Genomic DNA, 26,763 nt, shown 5'->3' on the forward strand with positions numbered 1-26,763 from the left:
CTTTACAAGAAAATATTTGTTAAGAAATGACATTCACTTACATATCAAGCTAATCTGAGGCCTCGGTCATGCACTATATCAGCTCTTTTAGAATCTAGGCTTCTTTCCCTTTCAGTTACATTAACAGCTGAAGTTTATACAGCATTTATTATGTGTCAGGCAATCTAAATGTTTTATTACTCATTTTCTGTATATTTTAGCATAAGATTGTCAACCTAAAGCAGAAAAAGGGTGTTCAGAGAGGTGCTTGGGTGGCTCAGTCTGTTAAGTAATCAATTCCTGATTTTGGCTCAGGTCATGATGTCAGGGTTGTGAGATCCAGTCCTACATGGGGCTCCACACTGGGCATGGAGCCTGCTTAAGATTCTCTCTCTCCCTCTGCCTCTCACCCTCACCCCCCATCCCACCCTGCTCACACACACCCATGTTCTTTCTAAAAAAATAAAAATATAACTTCAGTTGAAATTACTCTAAGATATGCTAACAAGTAACTATATGAAAAAACTAATCATCCTTATGAAGAAGTCCTAAGTAATTTTGTTTTTCTAATTCTGGGTACAGCTTTATAGCAGTTTCCTGTTCCATAAATACCATGGCTAGTGGTTATTAGCAATTGGCAACTCATATCCATTATTTCATTAATCCTATAACCACCATGTGAGATAGGTATTATTGACTTATGCCAATAGGGATTTAGGTTCTAGGAGTTCAGGTGATTTACTCGAGGAACAGAAGTAGCTGGTAACGATAACATCAAGATTCAAACCTGAATCTTCTATGTCATCCTGGATACCCACGTAATTCACAATCATGAATGCACCAAAACTGGAAGAGGAAATCAACTCAGCTGCACCCTTTACGGTTACATGGCAAAATTATTTTTGGCATAATTACAAAAGATTTCCAAAGTACAGGATCCTGTATGATGAATAAAGAAAATTCAAAGAGAATACTAAAGTCTTTTAGCTAAGAGCATCATGCTCCAATTAGCATCAGAAATACTAATGCACACAGTGGATACACTTAAAAACTCTCTTCACTTATACTGCGACACACGTCTCAGAGAAAGCAAATGGTTAAACGTTAAGCAGCAGAAAAGGACAGAAATTAAAACAGAATCAGTATTCTCACAATCCAAAATTTCATCACAAAATACAATACAGTTGACTCTTGAACATGGGTTTGAACTACACGGGTCCACTTATAAATGAAATTTTTAAAAAGATTTATTTATTTAATTTATTCGAGAGAGAGAGAGAGAGAGGCAGACACAGGCAGAGGGAGAAGCAGGCTCCATGCCAGGAGCCCAACACAGGACTCGATCCTGGGACTCCAGGATCGCGCCCTGGGCCAAAGGCAGGTGCTAAACCACTGAGCCACCTAGGAATCCCCTGAATTTTTTTTAAATACAGCACAATACTGTAAATGTATTTTCTCTTCCTTATGATTTTTTTAACACTTTCTTTTCTCTAGCTTACCTTTTTTTTTTTTAAAGATTTATTTATTTATTCATGAGGGACACACAGAGAGAGGCAGAGACATAGGCAGAGGGAGAAGCAGGCTCCCTGTGGGGAGTCCAAGGCAGGACTCGATCCCAGGACCCGGGATCATGACCTGAGCCAAAGGCAGACGCTCAACCACTGAACCACCCAGGGGTCCTACTAGCTTACCTTATTTGTTAAACTCACAGTACATAATACATGTAACACACAAAGTTCGTGTTAATCGATCATTTACGTTATGGGTAAAGCTTCCAGTCAACAGGAAGGTATTAGTAGTTAAGTTTCAGGGGGGCAGGGAGTCAAAAGTTATACATGGGTTTTTAACTATGTGGAGGGTTGGCACCCCTAACTCCCACATGTTCAAGGGTCATCTAAAAGATGAACCAATGCTATTTCCTGCTTGAAAGTATCACTCTCAAGAGTAATGTTAGAGACAAGAGCATGAGTTATATACTTCCTAAACTATTACTATACTTCATGCTGTTGTGAGCTACGGAGATTGGGCGGGAAAACAGAGTTGGACAAATATGTAGGGATGATCCCAGGAGCTTACAATCAAGAAGAGAAAGCAGGTATGAAGGAAAATTCAGAGAACCACTCAGTGCTCTATTCTCTGCAAAGGACTTTCAATGTCCCCTTCAGAGATGAATCAATCTGAGCAGAATTTAGGCAGGCAGAAGAGAAGAGGAGCACCAGGGTTATGGGATCAAGATAAAGCAGAGCATCAGAATACGGGAAAGTATGTGTGTAACTGTAGGAGAGTAAAGAAAAGGTAAGCAGACTAGAAAGTAGGTAGAACATTGGGGTAACTGGACAGAAAAGACAGTAGAAAACAAAGCTAAGCTAAAAGCAAGGCAAGAATCTGGATTTGAATTAATTAACTGGAAAAAAAAGGCACTATAAGTTCTGAAATAGAAGAATAGCACAATAATGTTGAATTTTAATGAGGATGCATGCCATTTATAACTGAATATATGTAAAATGCATAAAATGGAAGAGAGAACTTGTAGAAAGGCAGAATGGTTAAGAAAACCCTAATAACAATCCATATGCAAGGTAATCATGAGTGATGGCCCTAGGAACAGAAAAGATCAACCCAAGGGTCATTTTGAAGGAAAAATTAGAGGATTTTTGTGAGAAACAAGAAATAAAAAGATAGAGAAAAAATTAAAAATTATTTCCAAGTTCCTATCTTAGGAAAGTGATCAAAATATCAAAGAGAGACCAACAGAAACAAGATAGCTGAAAAGAGAACTAAATCAACAGTCTGAATAAAAGAGATTTTTACTTATTTTTAAAGATTTAACTTATTTGAAAGACAGAGACAGAACTCACAAGTGGGGGGAGGAACAGAGGAAGAGGGATAATGCAGACTCTACACAGAGCATGGAGCCCAGTGCAAGGCTTGATCCCATGACCCTGAAATCATGACCTGAGCTGAAATCAAGAGCCCAACGCTCAACAGACTGAGCCACCCAGGCACCCCAAAAGAAAGATTTTTAAATAAATAATATATGCATTTAGGTTTGAGATCAAAAAGCAAATCTTTGATATTGTAATATTCTGCAAAGTCTTCAAGATATTGGATGAATAGCATTTTATATAATTCAAAATACATAAAAATTAATTCATCAGAAGAATTTTCAGTTTCATTTCCAAAGAAAACCTGGCATGACACATGAAGACATCTGATGAGGTTTTTCTATTATTCTAAGTAGTGCTGGAAAAAAATTATCTTAAAAAGGTAATGAAACTGAAAGATTAGTGGTGAAATTTTTGAATAAAAATTGAGATTTTATTATATTCATAAGAAAAGTTTCCACCTACTCCATTTAGTCATCAAAAATGTGATTTTAAATACAAAAATACCTGCAATGACATCTTAGTTATCCCATGTTCTCATAAGAGCAAGCACACTGTCAGCTGACAAAGAGAAGAAGCAGTATCTACAGCTAACAATAGACCAATAATACAATAGTGAAAAAGCATGAAATGAAAATGCAAGGTAAAACTTTACTGATAAACTCTTTCCTCACCTTTGCAGTTGTCTTCAGGACCCATGATCACACCACTCAAAAAGTTGAGGTAGATAACAAGACAAAGTATTAATTGTGTTGAAAGAAAATATATACCAGGTTTGATTTTATAAACTTGATATTAAAAAAATCTCACATTTGAAACTTGCCTATAGTTTTCCTTCCTAATATTCTCTTTGTGGTTTTTAGATTCAAAGATATACCAGCCTCATACAATGAACTGGAAAAAAAGAATCGCACTTTTTCCATTCTCTGAAACAGTTTGTGGAAGATTAGAATTATCTATGTCTTGAATGTTTGGCAGAACTCATTCTTAAAACTATATCAAGTGTGGTCCTGGACGGAAGATTTTTACTTGCCAATTTTTAAAACAGTTATAGGATATTAAGGTTTTCTATTCTTTTTCTCAATAGGTTTGGAAATTTACACACTTCAAAATTTATTTGAGCATGCTAAAGTTTGAGCATGTTAAAGTTTGAGGAATACTACTTCAGAGTACTAACTCCTATCACCCCCAACTGTATGCTTTGTCCAGTGATTTGGTTTTCTTTATTTAACCTCACAATTTCACCATGATAACTATGGTTGGTTGTTTAGATTTTCTTTACCCACCAGTCCTTTTTGCTTCTCAGAAACTCTCCTGAGACTGCTTTCCTTCTCCCTACATCAAGATCTGTTAGAAATTCTTCTAGTGAGGATGTGTTAGTGGAAAACACACTCAGCTTTTATATATCTGAAAATGTCTATTTTGCTCACACATCTGAAAAACAGTTTTGTTGGGTATGCAATTCTAAATTGACAGTTATTTTCTCTGGGCATTCTGCAGGCATTCTTCTACTCTTCCACGGCTTTCATGGTTGCTGCTGAAAAGGTATCTGTTTGATCACTATTCTTCCTTCATAAAGAAGTCTTTTTGCTCTGGCTGCTTTTAGGGTATCTCTCTGTCTCTGGTGCTCATCCCTTTCTCTATGATGTAAGAATCATGTAAGAATTTCCACATACTTGTCTGCTTGGAAATTGTCCTGTTTCTTCAATCTGTGAATTCATATTTTCAGTCAATCTTAGTAAATTCTCAGCTACTATTCCTCCTCTATTAGCTCCCTCTGGGATTCTGATTAGATAAATTTGTATCTTTTCTCTGTCTTCTATGTCTTCATCTCTCTTTTATAAATGCCATCTCATTTTTCTCCATTTTATATTCTGCACATTTTCCTCGAATTCAACTCTCAATTTGCCAATTCTCTTTAGCTATACCTACTAGTAACCATCTCTTTACCTACTAGTAACCATCTACTGAATTTAGGATTTGAATCATTTTTCACTTCCAGAAGTACGACTGATTCTCTTTCAAATATGTCCAGTCATTTCATAGCATGTCTTTTTTTCCTTAATATTACCATCAAAAAAAAATATTACCATCAAAGTCCTGTTTAATTTTAAAACCATATAAAACATATATATCATATTTCATACCTAATAATTCCAATGGTCTCTGCAGGTCTAATTTTGCTATTTGTTGTTTCTACTTCTTTCACTCATGATGACTTGCTTCTTGGATGCTTGTGATCATTGACAATTAAGATCATGTCTGTAAAACTTCCTTCAGTACTTCTTGATGGTCCAGGTAATAGTTTATTCTTTCAAAAAGGATTTACATTTGCCTTTCCTAGACACCTGGGAATAGTACCAACTTGGTCTTACTGTAAACTAAATTCTTACCTATGTTTTGTCTTTGGGATCATACAAATGTGTACAAATTCAAGATGCAAACCTGCACAATGCCTGGCTTATGTTGTGAATGCTTGGGGAAAGTTTTTTTTATTCCCTTCACCTAGAGCCAATGCTGAGACAGAAGAATCTCGTGTCTCCCTTTGGATGCTGGATTTTTTTCTTATTTATTCTTTTGCTAAGCAGTAGCCTCCTCTACCTTTCGGGAGCCTTAGCTGATTATCTCTCATCCCACGTATGAAAATGAGAAATCCAAATAACTAACTCACAGTTTACTGGTAGATTTCCCCAGAATAAACTCTGCCTTCAGGGAGCTTATTTATTCTCTAGATTCCTGCTCCTATTTTCTTTTTGGATTCCAAGGATTTTCCTTATTCTTACTAGCCGACCTGTACCATCAAGTAGACTTTCTTTAGAGGCATTTTATCCAGCACTTTAGGGGTTTAAAAATGAGGGGGATTTTCCAGGATGTGCAAGCTGTCATCTTATCCGAAAGAGAACATACACTGCCTTCCTATTTCTACTTATGTATTTGGAATATACTGCCAAATATAAAATTGACAGATCAAGGAACAGAATTAGTTTCATGGCTTCTGTTACATACTATAAAATTCAGTGATGAAAATTAATTAATATTACATTTTAACAGTAGCTTGAGAAGATTTGTAGGTTCCATGTCTATTTTGCTTCAGAGAAGTTATCTAGTAATATTAAACAAAAGTTTTTCAGTTTTGGTTGTATCTGGAATAAAACATGATCTTAGTCTGATTTTTATAAGTTATTTTCTAAAAGAACAGCTGCAAGTGTTGATAAGGACGTGGAGATACTGAAACCCTCACATACTGCTAGTGGGAATATAAAATGGTGTGGCTACTTTAGAAAACAGTCTAGTAGTTCCCAAGAAATTAAACACAGAATTAACATCTGAAATAGCAATTCATTGCTAAGTCTATAGCCAAAAGAAATGAAAACTTATGTTCACACAAAAACTCATACACAAATGCTCAGAGTAGCATTGTTCATAATAGCCAAAAGGGAGAGACAACCCAGCAACTCATGAATGAATAAACGAAATGTGGTATATATATATATCCATACAGTAGGATATGATTAAGCCATAAAAAGGGAAGAAGCTACAATATGGGTGAATCTAAAAAAACGTTCTGCTAAGTGAGAGAAGTCAGACACAAAAGACCACAAATTACATGATTCAATTACATGAAATGTCTAGAATAGGCAAATATAAAGATACAGAAAGTAGTTTGGTTAGTGGTTGTTTAAGGTTGGGAGGATGGTGATCTTGAGAGGTAATAGATAAAGGGTTCATAATTTGTTTTTGAGGTAAGGAAAATGTTCTAAAATTGATTTGCTGATGGTTGTACAACTCTAAATATACTAAAAACCAATGTACACTTTATTTTTTTAAGATTTTATTTATTTATTTGAGAGAGAGAAAGAAAGCAAGCATGCACTCATAAGTTGGGGAAAGGGCAGAGGGAGAGGGAGAAACAGGCTCCCCACTGAGCAGGGAGCCCAATCTGGAACTCGATCCCAGGACCCTGGGATCATCACCTGAGCCAAAGGCAGATGCTTAACCAGCTGAGCCACCCAGGAGCCCCTAATTTGTAGACCTTAAATGGATGAACAATAAGGCATGTGGTTACATTGCAATAAGGCTATTAAAATAAAAACCATGCATATAAAACAAATTCTGTGGGTTTAACATAAATTGACCTGGAAAAACCTTTGACAAAATAGCACAAGCATTATTTCTAAGGAAATCTCATCATCGTACAATTGTGACCCTTTTTCTCCTTTGAGTCGATACTGACTTTGGAAGAGTAAACAAACATAAGGATAAAACACATTATTTTGGTATTTTGAAAGCAGGATTTCTTAGGGATATAGTAGGGGGAGGACAGTTTGCTTTAAAAATACATCTTTACAAATGACCTGAAGGAGAGAATGCACAGTAAAATCTCCCAAGATGACAATCAGACGATACTCTTCCTGACAATAAGACACTTAGTTGGTGAAAATAAGTCATGGGGTTTATTTGCTGGCAGCTGCAGAAGCTGGCTCCACAGAATCTGCTAAACTACTCAGGAAAATTAGGAAGAGCTCATACAGCAAGGCCCACGACACAAAGGCCACCCAGATGCCTCAATTTCTTATTATTTTCTTAATAACATTTTCTTTTCCCTAGCTTTAGTATAAGAATACAGTATATAATAATACAACATGAAAAATATGTGTTAATCAACTGTTTATGTTATCAGTAAGGCTTCCAGTCAAAGTAGGCTGTTAGTAGTTAAGTTTTGGAGGAATCAAAAGTTACCTACAGATTTCCAACAGTGCAGGGTGTTGATGCCCATAACCCTGTGCATTGTTCAAGGGTCAAGTGTATAGGCAGACATGGATTCATACCATTTTTTTTTACAGAAATGGTACAGGGTAATGGCTCTCTTCTGTAGCCTTTTTTAAGCTTATGACAGAATGCAGAACTTTCAAAAATGTTAAATACAGATCATTTCATTCCAATTGTATAGATTACAGAACATAAAGATCTTTGTTCCATTTAACCAATCTCATATTGTTATGTTTCCAAAGGTTCTTGGGTATTTCATCATGAAACATGATGACCATTGGATATGAATAAAGTGGAGTGAGGACTGAATGAGTTAATCAGTATAAAGTATTTCACAGAGTACTTGGCAAGTAACAAGCTCACTATATATGTTTATGATTTTAATATTGCGTCCTATGTAAAGATCGAGCTAATTTACATTCCCAACAGCAGGGTAAAAGAAATTGGTTTTCCTACATCCTTGCCAATTCTTCCAAATTTTTTCTTTTGTATTTCTTCTATGAATCATTTGTTCGTGTTCTTTGACAGTTCTCCTATTGGATCTCTTATGCTTTTAAATTTTTAACTGATTTCCGTATTGAGGATTATCAGTCCTTTGTCATAAGAATAACTTTAGCTTAAAAGAAAATGTTTTAAGACTTACCTCCAGTTCCTAGAACCTTCAGGAGCTCAAAATTTTCAATCCCCACCTTCTCTGCATGTCCTGTTAAATTAGCTAAAAAAAGAAAGAGAAAAAAATAATTAAGGGGATCAGCAACAGGAGGGCGCCCAAGGGGGCTTCTGAAATACCAGCAATGTTTTATCACTTGACTTGTGTGGTTAAGCAAAGGTTCACTTTATAAATATTTGTTAAACAAAAAGCTATGTTTTGTGCAATTTTCCGTATGTTATATATTACAGGAAAACTTTTTTTAGAATTTAGTAGCTACATATCATTTGTACCTAAGGTTAACATAAAAATAAGGTGTTAATAGACTCACTACTGATCAAGATAATATGAAATAAACACAAATTCCAACATGCAGCTAGATACGCAGAATAAAGAAAACTAGACATATTTACGCAATGTATTCATTTATTTAACATATTTATTGAGTGTCTACTAAATATCATCCCCAGCATCTAGCTAGGTTCTAATTCCATCTCTTTTTTTTAAAAGATTTATTTTGTTTATTTTAGAAAGCGGGGTGGGGGGCCTGGGTGGCTCAGTCAATTAGGCATCTGCCTCCAGCTCAGTCATGATCCCAGGGTCCTGGGATCCAGCCCCACATCAGGCTCCCTGCTCAGCAGAGAGACTGCTTCTCCCTCTCCCTCTGCCCCTTCCTCAGCTCATACTCTCTCTCTCTCGCCTTCATCTACTTTCTCTCTAAAATAAATAAATAAAAATCTTAAAAAAAAGGGGGGGGGGAGAGAAAGACAGAACATGAGCAGAAGGAGAGGCAGAGGGAGAGGATCCCAAGCAGACTCTGCACAGAGCGCAGAGCCCCATGCAGGGTTCAATTTCACCACCCTGAGATCATGACCTGAGCCAAAATCAGGATTTGGATGCTTAACTGACTGAGCCACCCAGGTGCCCCTTTACTCCCATTTCTGCCAATAAACACCTGCACACCATATAGCCTGCATTAGTCATCTGACTACCCTGTGTCTCAGTTCCCTTGTCTCTGAAATGAAAGCACTGGTCTCAATAAAGTATAAGATCTCTGCCAGCTCTAAAATTTGTTTAAAAAGTGTAAACTCTTTAAAGGCATATTCTGTCCTAAACAAACAAAATTAGAATATCTTATAAACCATAAGTAATTACATATTACTTCTGAACTATATTCCATTGATTCTGATCCTATCCTACAAGATGTTAATAGATGTTATATCTGGAGGAAAACATGCTAAACTTGAAATGGTTGGCTTAAACAAAGTTAATCAGGTTTCTTTACTGCTGAACTTCACAGATTCCACACCATGAAAATCTGCATGTGAATCTTCAAAACCGAGATACTATACTTGTCAAGTTTATTGGATCACAAAATTATTTTTTATGGTAATACCTATTAAGTCAACCAGCATTCTGTAGATGTAGTTAAGGCAGGCTTAGCTCAAATCCTAGTTCTACCACTTAAAAGCCATCCGACCTTAAATTAATTACTTAACTTCTGTGTCTCAGGTCCCTTCTCATGTGAAATGAGGATAATAAAAATACCTGCCCACAAAGCATACTGATGTCTGTAATTTGCTTTGAAAAGCATTGAAAAAATAAGATGGATTAATGGATGAATATAGGTATGGATAGACAGATATGTGATAAAGCCAACAGATAAAATGTTAATTACAGAATCTAGATAGTGAGTGTAAGGGTGTTCGGCATGTAATTCTTCCAAATTCTCTGTATATTTGAAAATATAGCATAATAAAACGGCAGAAAATAAAATACCTACCTCACAGGGTTGTGATGAGGACTCAGTGAGTTAAATTTATACAGAGCTTGCTATATGCCTTAACTAAGTGTTACTATAAGTGTCTGTAAGTAAATAATGCTCTGGGAACACAACTTGAGAAAATCAGACCCAAATAGGAACTTCTAGAATTAAAAGTTTCAGGGAGGTAAGTGATTTCAGTGTCCTTTCATTTTTTTAAAGCATTTTATTTATTTATTCATAGAGACACAGAGAGAGAGAGGCAGAGACAGAGGCAGAGGGAGAAGCAGGCTCCATGCAGGGAGCCTGATGTGGGACTCGATCCTGGGTCTCTGGGATCACCCCTGGGCTGGAGGCGGCGCTAAACCCTCTGAGCCACCAAGGCTGCCCTCAGTGGCCTTCCAAAGTTTAACTAAATCCGTAGTTAAAATTTTTTTAAATGTGGTCAAATTCACATAATATAAATTTCCCACCTTAGCCACTTTTAAGTGTACAATACAGTGGTGTTAATTATACGTTCTATGTTTCAAAAAAAAATTATACGTTCTATGTTTGCAATAGATCTCTGAACTTTTCTAATGTTCCAAAAAAAAACTATACTCCCTGAATTTTATTAACAATTTAATGTAACTGCTGAGATGGCTGGATTTGGGCCTACCATTTTATTATTTGTTTTTAACTTTTTTTAAGTTTTATTTATTTAAAGTAATCTCCATACCCAACATGGGGCTTGAACTCATGGCCCCAAGATCAAGTTACATGCTCTTCCAACCAAGGCAGCCAGGGGCCCCTTAACTTGTCTTTTCTATTGTTTGTTCCCATGTTCCATATTTTCTGACTTAAAACAACAACAACAAAACACTGAAATGCTTTTTAGAATTTCATTTCAATTTTCACAGTGGTATTTTAGCTCTACTTCTTTGCATTACTAGTATAGTTGTTGCCCTAAGGATTACAGTATACTTCTTTAATTACTTACAGTCCTCTTATAATTACTACTGTACCATTTCCCTACAAATATAGAAACTTTGCAATCATTCTTTCTGGAATACTGATACATATATTATATGGAGTTAATACCTTCTATACATGCTATATATGAACAACTTATATAATACGATTTATAAAGAAAGAAGACAGAGACTTTCTCATTTCTATAGATATTTCTCAATTTTGATGATCTTTCTTATCTCTTCCAAGAATCCAAAATTTCATCCGGTGTAAGTTTTCCTCGCCTGAAAGAACTTCTTTTGACATCTATGGTAGTGCAGAATTCTCTGGAGTTTTCTTTTATCTGAAAAAGTCTTTCTTGCCTTATGTTTTTTCATTGAGCTATATTCTATAAAACTCACCCTTTTAAAGGGTATCTGTCCAAGGTTTTTAGTCTATTTACAGATTGTGTCACTGTCACCACTAACAAATTCTGGAATCCTCTTCATTTCTGAAGGATATTGTCCTTTGACAAAGAATTCCAGGATAAGGTTTTTCTTTTCTTCCAGCACTTTAACCATGCTCTTCCACTCTCTTTTAGCCTCCATGGTTTCCGAGGGGAAGTCAGTCATTAAATGGATCATTGCTCCTCTATTTGAAATGTATCATTTTTCTAGTGTTGCTTTCAACATTTATCTTTGGCTTTCCAAAATTTTGCCATGATGTGTCTTGACATGTACTTCTTTGGGTTCAGTCAGCCTGGTATTCACTGAGTATCTTATAAGTTTCTGTTTTTCAACAAATTTGGGGAATTTCTGCTTTAACTTTTCAAAAATGTTTTTCTATCCCATTCTCTCTAACCTCTGAGGTTCCATTTACGTGCATGTTGTATTATTTAAATCAACCAAAAAGGTCCTTGAGACTCATTTTTTGTCCCAATATGTTTTCTTTCTGTTCTTCAAATTAATTTCTATTGCTCCATCTTCAAGTTCATGTACTTTTCCTTCTGTACCTCTATTCAACTGTTAAATCCATCTACTGAATTTTTATTTCAAATGTAGTATCTTTTAATTTTAGAACTTCCATTTGGTTCTCTTCCATTGTTTCTATTTATCTGATAGGATTTCTTGTTTTATTAGTCACTGAGAGCATGACATTTTATTTCACTGAGGATATTCTAACAGTTGCTTTTAAAATATTGTCTGCTACTGCAAATATTTCATTCATCTCAGGATAGGACTCAGCTGATTTCTTCCTCTTCAGAAAATTTCCATTTTCTTGATTCTCCATATATGGGGTTAATTATGGACTGTAGAAATGTTAATGTGAAGACTAAAGATTGTTATTTTTTCCTCCAGTGAGTTCTTTTGTTTAGCTGGCAAATATCTTGGGTTGGCTTGAACTATAAACTCTTTCTTAGGAGGCAGCTCCAGCTCAGTTTAGATTTTTTGTCTTCAGCTGGGCTGTTCTGAGTCCACTGTACTCATACATGGCTCAGAGATTAGGAAGAGATGTATGCTCACAAAATGTGAGGACTCTTCCTCCCCTGGCTCTTCTTCTTCTGGGATTTCTCTACTATCTTCAGAGAAGCAGGGTTCTCTGGTTTCAGTTTTCTAGTCTCCCCGGCCAGAGAGACTATTGTTTTTCCACCAGTCTCCAGAGTACAGACTGTACTTAGCCTGAAGCTAAAATCAGTGAAAAGGCAAAGTTACTTCTTATAGCTCCCTTCCTTCCCTCCTCCAACTGTGTACTCCCCAGTGGAATCTATCTGCTTCTGTTCACTCTCAAGAGCCTTAAATAGTTGCTTTTTAACATTAAATCCAGGTTTTACAGTTGTTTTCTACAAAGGAATTCTCTAGTAGGGGGTCTTTTTTCTGAAATTACAAGAAACAAAAGTCTTCATATTGTAGACAGGATGAAGGGGAGCAGAATATGCCACCCCCAAATGTGCCACTTTGGCATGCTGATTCTTTTGAATTAAAGTTACTTAAGAAACAGCCAGAGAAAGAAAAGAAAAACAGACCTCCTCTTCTTGCCCCCCATCCCCACCTGCCCAGGAAAGCAGGAAATAAATCTCTCATTTGAAACGTACCTTCCCTGTACCAGGAGGATAAAAGGCATCCTTATTACCAGAAATAAGAGATTTGGGGCCCAGAAAGCTATGTAAACAAACTTTGTTACTTCCTCACTAATTTTCTACCCCAAACCCAAACCCTTCTATCTTGTCAATTTTCACAAAACTACCTGCTTTGGTGACTTCTTTGAGTCTCTTATTTCTATAGGCTCCTGTACATACAAAATTAAATGTTTTTTCTCCCGTTAATTCGTGTTGTCAATTTAACTATTAGGCCAGCCAAAGAACCTAGAAGAAGGGAAAGGTTCTTCTCCCCTGCAATTACAAAGTTTTTACTTTACTACTCTAGTAAGTTAACTTCAAAAAGTAAAATAAAATTAAAAAGGTGATTTAAACTCATTTTAGGGTTCTTGAACTTAATATATTTTACATTACATATTTTACATTACATCTGATAGGCAAAGTAAGTAATCAGACATCCTGTATCAAGATTTAGGCATGGGGAGAATTTATTAGTTATAAAGATCTTTTTCATCATGTTAACAACAAAACACATAAAAACAAATGGTAGGGCAGCCCTGGTGGCTCAGCGGTTAAGTGCCGCCTTCAGTCCAGGGGTTGATCCTAGAGACCGGGGATCGAGTCCCACATCGGGCTCCCTACATGCAGCCTGCTTCTCCCTCTGCCTGTGTCTCTGCCCCTCTCTCTGTGTCTCTCATGAATGGATAAATAAAATCTTTTTAAAAAATGGTAAAGAGAATATTATTTAGAATCCTAAGCACTGACAAACACATATTTGAGCATGTGAGTCTAGGTGTCTAAATGGTTCTCATTTCTATGCTATTACTTGTCATTATAATTAGAAGTCTTTGAACATGAAAGTCTAAAAATAAACTATATTTCTCTTAAATTGTTAACCTCAGATCAAGAGCTCAAACTTCCCAGGAACACCATCAACATTTATTAGAACAAGACCTAAAATATTTACACATCGTATTTCACCTTGGAGGTGAAGTAAACATCAGTCAATTACAGAAATCTGCATTTCTGAGTCATTACATGCCTTAGTGAAGTCCCAGATGCACACTGATCAGATGGTGAGGAGCTACTCACGCCTGGGGCCAGACTGTGCCAGAAGGAAGCCTTTACAAGTGAGAAACAGAACTGTCCATTGTTTTCCTCCATATGTGAAAATAAATGGCACTTTATTGTGGTTGCAGGAGCTCCTTCTCCTGTGCCAGGCATACCTCTGCCCACCTCCTGTCTAGTCCTCTCCAGAGGTAAGAGAAGCTACTACTCTAATCACTCAAGAATCTAAAATCCTAACAGGGCACAATTAGCAGTATATGGGGTCACTGTGTTCAAATAACGGTCTCTACACAAGGTCTGTTTTACTGCCTCAAACTCTTGGCCTAGCCTGACCCACTAGGGCCCAATGGCTATTCTCTTGCACCTCTCCTTCACTATACAGCAGTTCCTCGTTATCCACAGCTTCACCTTCTGCAGGTTCAGTGACCTGCGCTCTTAGTGACCTGCAGTTCGCCATGGGTCAGGGGCAGATGATCCTTCTGCTAATGCATTCTCAGAAGGCCAGCTGTGGCCTCACACTCTGTCCCAATGCCTACATCACTCACCTCACCTCGGCTCATCACGAAAGCATTTTATTATCTCACCATCATCACAAGAAAGGTGGATTCAGTACCATAAGACAGTCTGAGAGAGAGATCATATTCACACCACTTTTATTATAGTATATTGTAACTGTCCTGATTATTAGTTATTGTTAATCTCTTACTGTGCTTAATTCATAAATTAAATTTTATCATAGGAATGCATGCAGAGGAAAATGCATGGTACAGAGGAGGTTTGGTACTATGCACGGTTTTGGGTATCTGCTGGGGGTCTTGGAACATCTCTCTCATGGATAAGGCGGGGGAGGTACTGTATACTGTAGTCGACAAAGCAGATTCAGAGGTTCTTTGGGACTTGGTGTTCACTGACTAGTTTGTTCTCCCCCTCCCCCCCCATTTTCTAATTCACACACATCTAACATACTGGTCCCAATATGGTGACTAGATGAGGCTGGGAGGGAAGGAATCCAGACTTAGGCCTTAAGCCTGAACCACTTGCACCAAGGCATCTCTAAGGAGTTGCCTTAGAGTGATGAGCTGGAAGTTTGCACGGCCTTTACCAATGCGGCACTCTGAGTCCCACTGGCTGCTCCTCACAGACAACTCAGCTCCCTCATGACTCTCCAGGGCTAAGAGTGTACTGGCTGGGCACTTTGGGCATTTCTGAATTTCTGGCTGTAAAACTTGGCACCAACACCTTACCCTCAGCTCCTAATTCCCAACTAAAAGGATTACCTCCTTTCCACAGAAACAAGTCTTGTGAAGACTCTTTACAAATATATAAAATAACAAAGGGTATCAACAAACATAGACTGGACCTATTTATATTTAGTTGGTTCATAATAGTATTGCCAAGTCAGTTGTTTTTATCTGGCAGCTATTTTGATGCCTACACCTCATGAGTTGTTAAATATTAGTAAGCACGGGCTAAAAGAAAGTATTTTTAAGCTTTTCAAAGTCTATATTAGGCCTCTCTCTACAGTTCATCAGCTTAGACAGCATTTATAGTTTTTACATTAATGCATTATTCAGTTTATTCATTTGTGTGAACAGTTGTAATGCTTTCATAAAGTAGTTTTCACCATTTTTTTTAATTAAAATATCAGAAACTACCCCATTGAAAATCCTTCACTTCTTCATTAGTGTTATTATCCTTTAATGTGTACCTCCTGGTTAGGAAATCACTTTTAAAACTGATTTTCACAAGTTCTTTAATAAGAAGTCAATGGATCTTTTAAAACTGCCAAAACTCAAATGAATTTCAATGTTTAACAGATTCTCTTTAGATATCAGTCTGAATTATTAATAGCTCTTAAAAGAAAAATCTTGTCTTACACAATGAATATAATGTACTTGGTTTCTTTTTTTTTTAAGACTTTATTTATTTATTCATGAGAGACACAGAGAGAGAGGGGCAGAGACACAGGCAGAGGAAGAAGCAGGCTCCATGTAGGGAGCCCAACATGGGACTCATCCTGGGTCTCCAGGATCACACCCTGGGCTGAAGGCGGTGCTAAACCGCTGAGCCACCCCGGCTGCCCTGTACTTGGTTTCTGACACTACAACTGGATTCCTTTGGCTCATCGAATAATAATATGGTTATGTGTTGTGTAGAAAAATATGGCCGATGTAATTTTTTAAATAATAAATTTAGAAAAACCAGATAACTGTCTTTTCTCCCAACTTTAAATAACTTTGTTGTTTGTTATACTATTATCATAAAATAATACTGGTTTGTGGCTTTAAAAAAATAGACAATATAAATAAACCTTAAGTAGACCCTGAAAATCTCCCATATCCCCACCAAAGATTACTATTGTTATTCCTTGGCATATTCTTCCAGGATTTGAGCCATAAATCTATGAATGATAAATGGCTTCTTAACCCAACTTTCTAGGCAATTCTACTACCGAATGTAATTTATAATGCATATTATTTATGACCATTTCTTTGTAAGTTGAGATGTTTAAGCCAGAACTTCCCAATCTTATGGAGGAAAAAAATCAGGAAAAACACATTTTTCATTTTGTTGCCATAGTTTCTGCTAAGCTGCATAAATGTAATTGCTCAGAGCATGTGCTGAAATCATTTGATTAGATCCAATAATTCACTTGTGTTAAAGCTAAGAAAAGGCTTAATTTAAAGCACTTTTACAATTAAAGTAGAAATAAGGAAAAGTAATAATGCTTCTGAAGCCATTTAAAGACAGTTGTTGGTATATGAGTGAGATACTCATAAACCAGATTTTATTCAACAGATTAATTATTTCTTAAATTTGCAATAAGCTACAAGAAATAAAATTTATAAGATTATGGAGTCTATGGACAATAAGGGGAATATCACTATCATGTGAAACTACTTAAAAATGTTCATTGAGAATACAAATTCTCATTTACTCATTTAACAAATATTCACTGAGTACCTACAGACACCAAAGCCAGCTGTTAGGTCTTTAAGAAACACAGGATTTGAAAATGCAAGAAAGGCTAGGGAATTCTGGGCTAGAAAAATATCTGGAGAAAAGGCATAAGTGAGAATAAATACTTCCCTAGTACAGAATAAGAAGAGGATTGTTCTAATTAGCTATGATGGGCTTATGTTGGAAAAATAGCAAAAATATCACATCAAATAAGTTCCCCAAACTAGATGATTCAAAACCTAGCCTGCCAGACTAATTAGCTTGAACTGAATCCATAAGCAGTAATGGCTCTTGACAAGATGAAAGTAAGGTTTTAGAAAATTACTTTGGCAGCGGTATGCCATGTGGATAGCAAGCAAGGGAAGACAAAAGCTAAAAGAGGGAGAGGTTAATGCAATCAATTGGATGTGTGCTAACAAGAATCTGGTCTGGGTAGAAACTAGAATAAAAAAGGCAGGAATGAGCCTAAGAATCACTGAAAAATGTTCAGTTCAAGAAACACTTGCTGAATACCTGACTTGGATGCTGAGACCACAAATGCAAACAGGATAGGTTCCCCACGTTCAAAGATAGATAAATTCAACTTTTATCCCCCCCATTGGCCCATACCTAGAGTACAAGAAATGGGGTGCTGGGTGGTTCAGTTAGGTTAATGTCAGACTCTTGATTTTGGCTCAGGTGGTGATCTCAGGGTCCTGGGATCGAACCCCATGTAGGGCTCCTTTCTCAGTGCAGAGTCTGCTTCTCTCCCTCTCCCTCTGCCCCTCCTCTCACTTGCACACACGTGCTCTCTCTCTGAAATAAATAAATCTTTAAAAAAAAAAAAAAGGTACAAGACACGAAAGTCTGGTAAATGGTAGTGTTGTCAACGAATATTGTTGCAAGGGGAAGTTGAAAAGGAAGGTTGAAAGGGGAAGTTTTGGGGTTTCAACACTGATTTTGAAGTGATGGCAGGGCATCCCAAAAAGGCTGCCGTGTAGACAGTTCTAGACAAGGAAATGAAGTTTGGCAGAGACAGCATGCTGATGGGGTTTAGAACATGCTACCTGCCAAACATGGCACTTTGGCACATTGACTATTTGAAACTGAAGGAATCAGAAAATCGACATCAGGTACAGGAAAGGAGTTTCTGACCTCCCCATGAAGCAAATCATAAAACTCTCCAAGAGGCACCCTCGCTATACCCAGAGAAAGGAGCTTGCCTATCTCTGGACAGAGGACACAGGGAAGAGTCTGAACAAACAGGCCTTACTAAGTTCTCCCAGGTTACATGTACACTGTATCTTTGTCCTCTCATACCCATTCTACAACCTTCCACCCCATCAAACCTAACATGAAAATGCTCCAGTTTGTCTCCTGGGTCTTCATTTCCTTATGTAGGAAGAGGCTCTCATGTCACAGAAAAGTTGCTACATAAAATTGTTAATCTGTCTTTTGTTACAGGAATCCCAGAAAACTTAGAAGGGCAGAAAGGGAAAAAGTTATTAAGAGAAGAGCAAATGCTTTAAGAAGAAAGCCCTTGGGAGACTACATGGAAAGAAGAGCAGATCTTGATGAAGACCAGAAGTTCGGATGCAGAAAGAGCCAGAGAAAAGTTGAAAAAATGAACAGCGGATAGAATCCAAAGAAAGAATGCCAACACTACTCCCCCCCAACCCCCATCCCACCACCAATTACCAATGAAGTCAAATGTGGTAGAATGGGAAATATATATTTGGTCTTTGTCCAGGTTCCCAGCACGCAGCTCCTAGAAGCTTAGGACTCTCCAGAGTGGTATGAGTGTCTTTTGTATGCTGAGATGACTGGAGGCTAAGGGGACCCAGATATCTTCAGGATGGGGGCTGGCTGCTAGAAAGACCTAGAAGACTCAGCTTCACCGCCCCCACCACCCCTGCGCCTCCTTCCGGGAAAGGAGAGGGGCTAGGGATTAAGTTAATAACCAAGGCCAGTGATTTAACCAGCCATGCCTATATCAAGAAACCTCCAGGAAAAACCCCTGAACAGTGATTCTGAAAGGTTCGGGTTGGTACACACACAGAGGTGCTGAGGTGGGATGGTGGTGCTCCCTGATAGGACATGGAAGTCCCACATTCCCTCCCCCTACTATCAATAACTTGCCCTAAGAATCTCTTCCACTTGGCTGTTCCAGAGTCATAGTTTTACCCTCAAATCTAGTTGGGAGGTCAGGGTATATGGATATGGATGGAGATGAATAAATAAAATAACATCCTTAAAAACAACGGATATAAATAATTCATTTAAAGATATGAAAGGACGGAATAGAGTGAAAATGGGAAAGAATCATATGAAATATTTTTCCAACTTAGCAGTCAGATGAGAGAGAGGGTTGGAAGTGATAAATAATGGGATCTAGACAGAAAGAGTTAGAAGAAAGAATTAAAAGACAGTGAAGAATAAGGATATGTAAAGGATGGAAAAAAAGATTATATACAGCCTTTCTACTGGACACAAATGGTCTCCGAAGGGAGTATCTGAGAAGCAGTGCAATTGAAGCAAGAGTAAAACACCTCAGAAATAAGCATGGCTAAAATACACAGGGGGATGAAATAAGATCTATAAAAATCACCTTATGAGATAAAATCACTATAAACAGCATAGAACTTGATCTATGCAAATCAAAACAAACTAAAATATTTAGAGAATGGATAACAAAAGGTAGACTGGAAAAAATGAAAGCTAAAAAACAGAATGCCAAGTTGGGTGATGTGTTTCTAGCATTTTCCAAGGGACAACCTGATTACCAGCTTCAAATGTCAGGTCCCCTAGGAAGCAACACCTCTAACCTGGAGATGGCCTTACTATGCTCCTAAGCCTTTCACTCATAAAGCACTCAGCCAATTTCCTTTTTTTTTTTTTTAAGAATTTATTTATTTATTCATGAGAGACAGAGAAAGAGAGAGAGAGAGGCAGAGACACAGGCAGAGGGAGAAGCAGGCTCCATGCAGGGAGCCCGATGTGGGACTCCATCCCAGGTCTCCAGGATCAGGCCCTGCGCTGAAGGTGGCGCTAAACTGCTGAGCCACCCAGGCTGCCCCTTTTTTCTAATTCCATACTCAGCAACCAATCCAACTTTAACCTGAGATTCTTACCCCAAAGGAAAAAATGCACTAATCAAGCAAACACAAGTGTTTCATGTAATTGCTCATGTGTCATTCTAAAATGGTAAGGTATCATCTGGGTTGATATATCAGTCTTTTGAGATTGTAATCATAGCTATCTGTATGAAATCGGGGCATGAAAAAGAAATGCAATTAACAGAACAATCCAGCATTGAACCCTATTTGTCACCATCGAGGAACACCTCATTAACAGCAGTATACACAAGACACTGCGGCAGTGTACTGTGACCTTGTCAACAGTTTTGTGACTGTTTTCATCTCAGAAGAAAAGGAGAACAATTACAGAAAGCAGCGTTGTGAGAGTCAGCTGTGAGTGCAGTAGGAAGTAGGGAAAGAGCTTGCCGCAGCTGAAACCGAAATAATTAAACTACAATTTATTATAAATCTGTGATCTACAGAACATCAACTTAGGAAGCTTAAACACTACACTCTTGTCTACAAAAATACTTGTCCAACTTTCAGGCTCTTAATAGGTTTGTCTTCCTGAGACATTATCGCATCAATTAAATAAAAGGGGGAGGGGACAAAGCTTAACAAGTTAATAAAAAAGTTCCTGTTTTTTTTGGTAAAGAAAGGAGTTTCAGTCCTGCCTCAAATTCCCTATTCTTCAATGATCTGTTTCACCTTCCCCTTTCTAGCACCTTCAATTTTAACATCAACATTAATCTCTAATTTCCAAGTACTGGTGTGAATAAGAACACAGCACATTACTGTAGACATTTTCCTCTTTTTAAAACTCTTCTTCTCTCATGACCTGTAACAGAGAAAGCCTCCAAGGCGGGCGATTATAACCCCACCATGCTCATAGGAGCTACTCTCATTCCGTACATTCATTTCCAGTCTTTTCTCATGTATGGATCCTAGTTACTAGCTGGGGCTTGCTTGCCAGCTCTGTACGCTAAAGGGACTCAAATGGGCAGAGTCACAGCCTGTGCTGGTCCAGAGCCCCCTCTGAGGTCCCTCAGGCATCACCTCTATTCTGCACCACACGAATCCAGACACAACACTGAGTTCACCTCTGAGTTCTATAAAAGGCAGGAACAAAACCTGAACACATGCAGAAACCATTCCTTAGTATAAGAGACTTCGGGGAAGATTTCCAGAGAAAGGCAGAGGATTGGTACATATGGCAACAACTAAAGGGGACCTGAAAGTAGCAACAGTCCTAATTTCTTTCTTTTTTTTTTTTTTTTTTTTTTTTTTTAATGATAGTAACAGAGAGAGAGAAAGAGAGGCAGAGACACAGGCAGAGGGAGAAGGAGGCCCCATGCACCGGGAGCCCGACGTGGGATTCGATCCCAGGTCTCCAGGATTGCGCCCTGGGCCAAAGGCAGGCGCCAAACCGCTGCGCCACCCAGGGATCCCAACAGTCCTAATTTCCCACCATCTTCTAGCCTGGAGGGAGGAGGCCTTTATCTCACCTATTCCCTGGCCTTGCAATGCTCTTTTGACTTTCCTCCTTTTCTCTCTCTCCTTCCCTCTTAGGAGCAAAAACCAACAAACTGGTCCCCTTGTCTTCTGTCAAGCAGCTTCCTCCACTCCTGACCTCTCAGCCCTAACTAACATCCATACTCACACCCCTAAGTGGGCTTGATATCAAGACAATGCCCCCAGGGTAGTTCCCTCCATACAAGGAATCCTGGTGCCCACTGCTGTGATAATACATTTTTCTTCTCCCTGCCTGTACTGTAGGCTTTATGTGGTCATTATACTCTACATTTAACTACAGAGTCTACTGACTGAGCAAATCCAGTATTGTGCAAATCAGAGGCAATACTGGAGCAGACATACTCCCTGATGCCAAGCAGGGCAGGGTCCAGGGGAGGCACCCAGGCAAGTGAGGAAGCCCAACGTACAACCACTACCAAAGAGGTAAGAGGCAGAGTACCAAGAGGGCATCTTGCCACATCTGAAGGTTTGGGGAAGTGAGGTACAGATGGGGAGGGGGAAAAAGCCTATTCATCAGAAAAAAACACATAAAAGCACCAAGATGACAGAGAACATGGCATACCTGAGAATCTGCAATTAGTGCAGACAGGCAAATGCAAAAGAAGGAAAGGGCAAGAAAGCACAGCGAGATGCAAGGCAGGAACCAGTTCATGGAGACTCCGATTTGAAAAGGTCTATATTTTGTTCCAAAAGCAATAGGAGCCAGTGAAAGATTTTAAACTGTGGATTAAGATAATCATTTCTGTACCTGAGAAACACCAACGTCTATATTTTGTTCCAAAAGCAATAGGAGCCAGTGAAAGATTTTAAACTGTGGATTAAGATAATCATTTCTGTACCTGAGAAACACCAGCAGCAACAGTAGCAGGAGCATGGACAATGAATTAGAAAGGAATTCACATGAAGACACCAAAGCCAACACACAGGTTGATGCAATGGTTGAGGCCAGAAATAATAAAGGCTACACTTAGGCACTGAAATTAGGAAAAGAAAAAAAAAGGGAATTCCTTAATATTCATTAATACTGCTAGGCACAAAGTGAAAACATCGGAAATTACTAAAATCATGAAATTCGGAGTAGCTGTGGCACAATCTCTTCAATTCAAAATGACAATCCTTAGGTGACCCATGAAATCATAAAGTGCAGATCCCTGGGTGGCTCAGTGGTTTGGCACCTGCCTTTGGCCCAGGGCACGATCCTGGAGTCCCGGGATCGAGTCCCATGTTGGGCTCCCGGCATGGAGCCTACTTCTCCCTCCTCCTGTGTCTCTGCCTCTCTCTCTCTCTCTCTCTCTCTATGTCTATCATAAATAAATAAATAAATCTTTAAAAAAAAAGAAATCATAAAGTGCTTGGAACAGAGGACAAGACATATTTTCAAAGTGTTGTATATGAACCCTATTCATTTGCTAAAACTCAGAACTGTATGTCAAGGGTGAATTCTACTGTATGTAAATCATGCCTCGATACAAAAATACAAGAGCTGTAAAGAACCATGAAAGTATCTTTTTGTTTGGGGTTTTTTTTCCCCATGAAAATATTTTTTAAACATGGATGTTATAAATCTTGAAGATTTTCAGATTTAACAAGAATTTTCTTGATGTTTACATGGTTATTATTTTACACACATATCTGCTTATCAAAGGGAATGCTTGCTTTTTAGAAAAGCCACATATTTTCTAATAGCAATATAAAGTTTCTAAGACTTATTTTTCAAGATGCACACATTTTTGGGACATCTTATGCCACATCATCCAAGCAACTTGTTCTTCGATTTTATAAAAATAGATTATTTATTAATGCATTATTCTTAAATGTTACAAGTTTTTCTGTCCTTGCTGTAACAGCATGTGATTTGATAACATATCATTATTTATATATGCAGATGTGTGTATGGGTGTATATAGATTTGGTGAACATAAACTTTGTGAATTAAAAATAAGTATGTGAAAGGTCTGTGGGATTTCCAAATGAAGATGATCAATGGACAGTAAAAAATTTTACTGTGGTAAATTATTTGAGAATTCACAAATATTGTAAAACATACAGCTTTACAAGAATAGTCAACTTGAATACTTCATTTCCTGGCCATGTCCTATGACTGAACTTAGTACACACAAAAATGTGAAGAAAACTAATTAAGGAAACAATATATATAGCACATCAAAAGGATTGTGAAGTTTTAGAAGACTTTTTTTTTTAAGATTTTATTTATTTATTCATAGAGACACAGAAAGAGAGAGAAAGGCAGAGACACAGGCAGAGGGAGAAGCAGGCTCCATGCAGGGAGCCCGACGTGGGACTCGATCCCAGGTCTCCAGGATCACACTCCAGGCTGCAGGCAGCACTAAACCACTGTGCCACTGGGGCTGCCTGAAGTTTTTAGAAGACTTACTTAAGAGGTAAGCTCCCTCAGTATTAGTTTATGACTTACTACTAGTTTATCAATCATTAACTCTCTGACAGTTTAAAGACAACCCCTCTTTGAACCTGAATCTGGATAAAGACCAGAGCTACACTCCTGACACTTTGTATGGCCTTCCTTATATTCTTAAGGTATACCTTCATTTGCGGTAGAAGTCATGTTGTAGTATTTTGGCAAGCAAAACATTAGATAACTTACAAATGATAAAAACTTAAATCATCACAGCAAAGTAAACACTCCAGATTTCAAAGTGCCACGGAAATATTTATTTTGGTATCTGTTGACATATTTTAAATTGTACCTTCTGTGCAAAATATGAAGTAGTTTTCAAACGGTCCAAAGTAATATTCCCAAGAGTCAGATTTCAATTTGATGTAAGAAAATACAGCAGCACTTTGTCCTTCCTAAGCCATAACCTCATTTTTCCACTGCAATTCTATTGTCGCCTCTACGCCTGATTCTATTGTGAGAAAGAACTTTATCAACACCCTTTCCTTTTTCTAGTTTCCAGACTACATGCTGCTAATAGTGCCAATTTGGTTTCTATCAGCACTTAAATGCAGCTGCCTTGAATCAAATCAGTTTGTGATAATATGTGCCTAGAGCTAGAAATGTTCATAGGGGCTATTGCCAACTTGTTTTTCAAGAACAGTTCTACAAAAAAAAAAAAAAAAAAAAAAACAGTTCTACTTTCAAAAATGTTAATTTTAGTGGACTACCAAATTTAATGCGGATGAACACTGGGGACTGAAGAAACTAAATTCCTCCCGTCTTACCCATCCTTCCTCTCCTATTTCAGTTTTAACTATTTTCTCCACCACAACCATCCTCTGACACCAAGCCTGCAATTCAGAAGAAAAGGTCAAGGAGTGCTCTGGAAGGACTTTGGGGCAATAGAGCTCTACAGGACCACGCTCCCCTACTGTCCCCTCCTTTTCTTATTTCAAACATGAAGTGTGTAACCCATTCCCCTGAAACCAAGTCAAGCAATTAACGCCTCTGATTTTATGACAAAGGTATGAGCACAATGGTGTTGCCCTATAATAAGTCATAGAGCTTTTGTACCTCTTAAACACTATTATAGTGCTCCGTAGTCACTTAAATTTTTAATTTTATTTGAAAATTATTTTATCTTTTTTTAAGATTTTATTTATTCGTGAGAGATAGAGAGAGAGAGAGAGAGAGGCAGAGACACAGGCAGAGGGAGAAGCAGGCTCCACGCAGGGAGCCCAGTGCGGGACTCGATCCCGGGTCCCCAGGATCCCACCCTGGGCTGAAGGTGGCGCTAAACCACTGAGCCACCCAGGCTGTCCTGAAAATGATTTTAAAATCTAAAATTGCTAATGGACAACTCTCATATTCAGAATCACCAATTTTTAAAATTCTCACACATACGCACATACTCTCACACATAAGACTTATTTTTTCTGCTCTATTCAGAGTAGTTTCATGCATCCTGGCCCCTTATCATGCATCCTGGCCCCTTGTATATTTCAGTATGTATCTCCTAAAAATGCTTTTAAATAGCCTCACTATAGTTATCAAGTTCAAAAAATTTAACATTGATAAAATATTTTAATCTATGGTCCCTATTCTGATTTGTCAACTGTCTAATGTTCTTTGTGATAGTTAATTTTATGTGTCAACTTGGCAGGACTATATAGTGCCCAGATACATGGTCAAATATTATTCTGAGTGCTTCTATGAGGGTATTTTTGGATAAGACTAGTATTTCATTGGTAGACTTTGAGTAAAGCAGATTGTCCTCCATAAAGTAAGGTGTTTAGAGGAGACTCCATCATCAAATAGAAATGGTACACCTGAGATCGGGGCTGAACAGGGCCTGAAAGCAAACAAGTCATGTGAACAAGTGACACAAATGCCTGTGGGCCCCACTCCCAGCACACCACCTTCACTCTCCCAGCCTGCACCTGTGGCCTCATGGGGAGTTCCCTAAGATCAGCTAATGGAAAAAGATGACCCAGGCCTGGTTACAGATGGTTCTACACAACGTGCAGCCACCACCTGAATGTGGACAATTACAATACCACAGCTCTTCCGAGGATATTCCTGAAGGACTGGCAAGGCACCATGTGACCAGTTATAGAAATGAAGATCCCAAGTATCATGGATATGTCTTCCTTATTTTGTCATTAATGTGTGTATGTGCCTGTGTGTTTGTGTGTGTGTGTGTGTGTAAAATAAATATCTTTGTTCTCTCCCCTCTCTTATTCCCTTATCATGTAATATATGATGAACTGACTTTATATCACAGCATTTAACTTACGAGATGGATATCAAGGAGAATAAACACTCAAGAACTGTGAGTCCTCTTCTGCAAAAATGGCTAGTGTTTTCTGCTGTACACAGGGTGGCTGAATCATGTAAACTGCAAGTTTGACCTTGTTATTGTCTTTACTTGGAAGTATTTAAGGAGATACATTGCGGGGGGGGCCGCCTGGGTGGCTCAGTCAGTTAAGCATCTGCTTTTGGCTCAGGTCATGATCTCAGGGTCCTGAGTTTGAGCCCTGAATTGGGCTCCCTGCTGAGTGGGGAGCATACTTCTCCTTCCCTCTGCCCCTCCCTCTGCTCATGCTCTCTCTCTCAAATAAATAAACAAAATCTTTAAGAAAAATAAGGAGATGCATAT

The 26,763-nt window shown here is 38.1% G+C and overlaps 1 protein-coding gene across 3 annotated transcripts in view; it reads right to left on the minus strand.

Moving 5' to 3' along the window:
• The window catches only part of RPS6KA5 (ribosomal protein S6 kinase A5), a 170,927-nt gene that overhangs the window by 110,476 nt on the left and 33,688 nt on the right, over positions 1 to 26,763 (minus strand). For 2 of the 3 annotated variants that reach the window (XM_025442351.3, XM_049113416.1), the window contains one exon: positions 8,278 to 8,349. The exons of the other annotated variant lie outside the window; for it this stretch is intronic. In XM_025442351.3, the coding sequence (XP_025298136.1) occupies positions 8,278 to 8,349 (72 nt within the window). The remainder of the gene's footprint in view (positions 1 to 8,277; positions 8,350 to 26,763) is intronic. 3 annotated transcript variants of the gene reach the window in all.

This window comes from Canis lupus, chromosome 8, assembly GCF_003254725.2.
Source record: "Canis lupus dingo isolate Sandy chromosome 8, ASM325472v2, whole genome shotgun sequence".
Classification (NCBI taxonomy): Eukaryota; Metazoa; Chordata; class Mammalia; order Carnivora; family Canidae; genus Canis; species Canis lupus.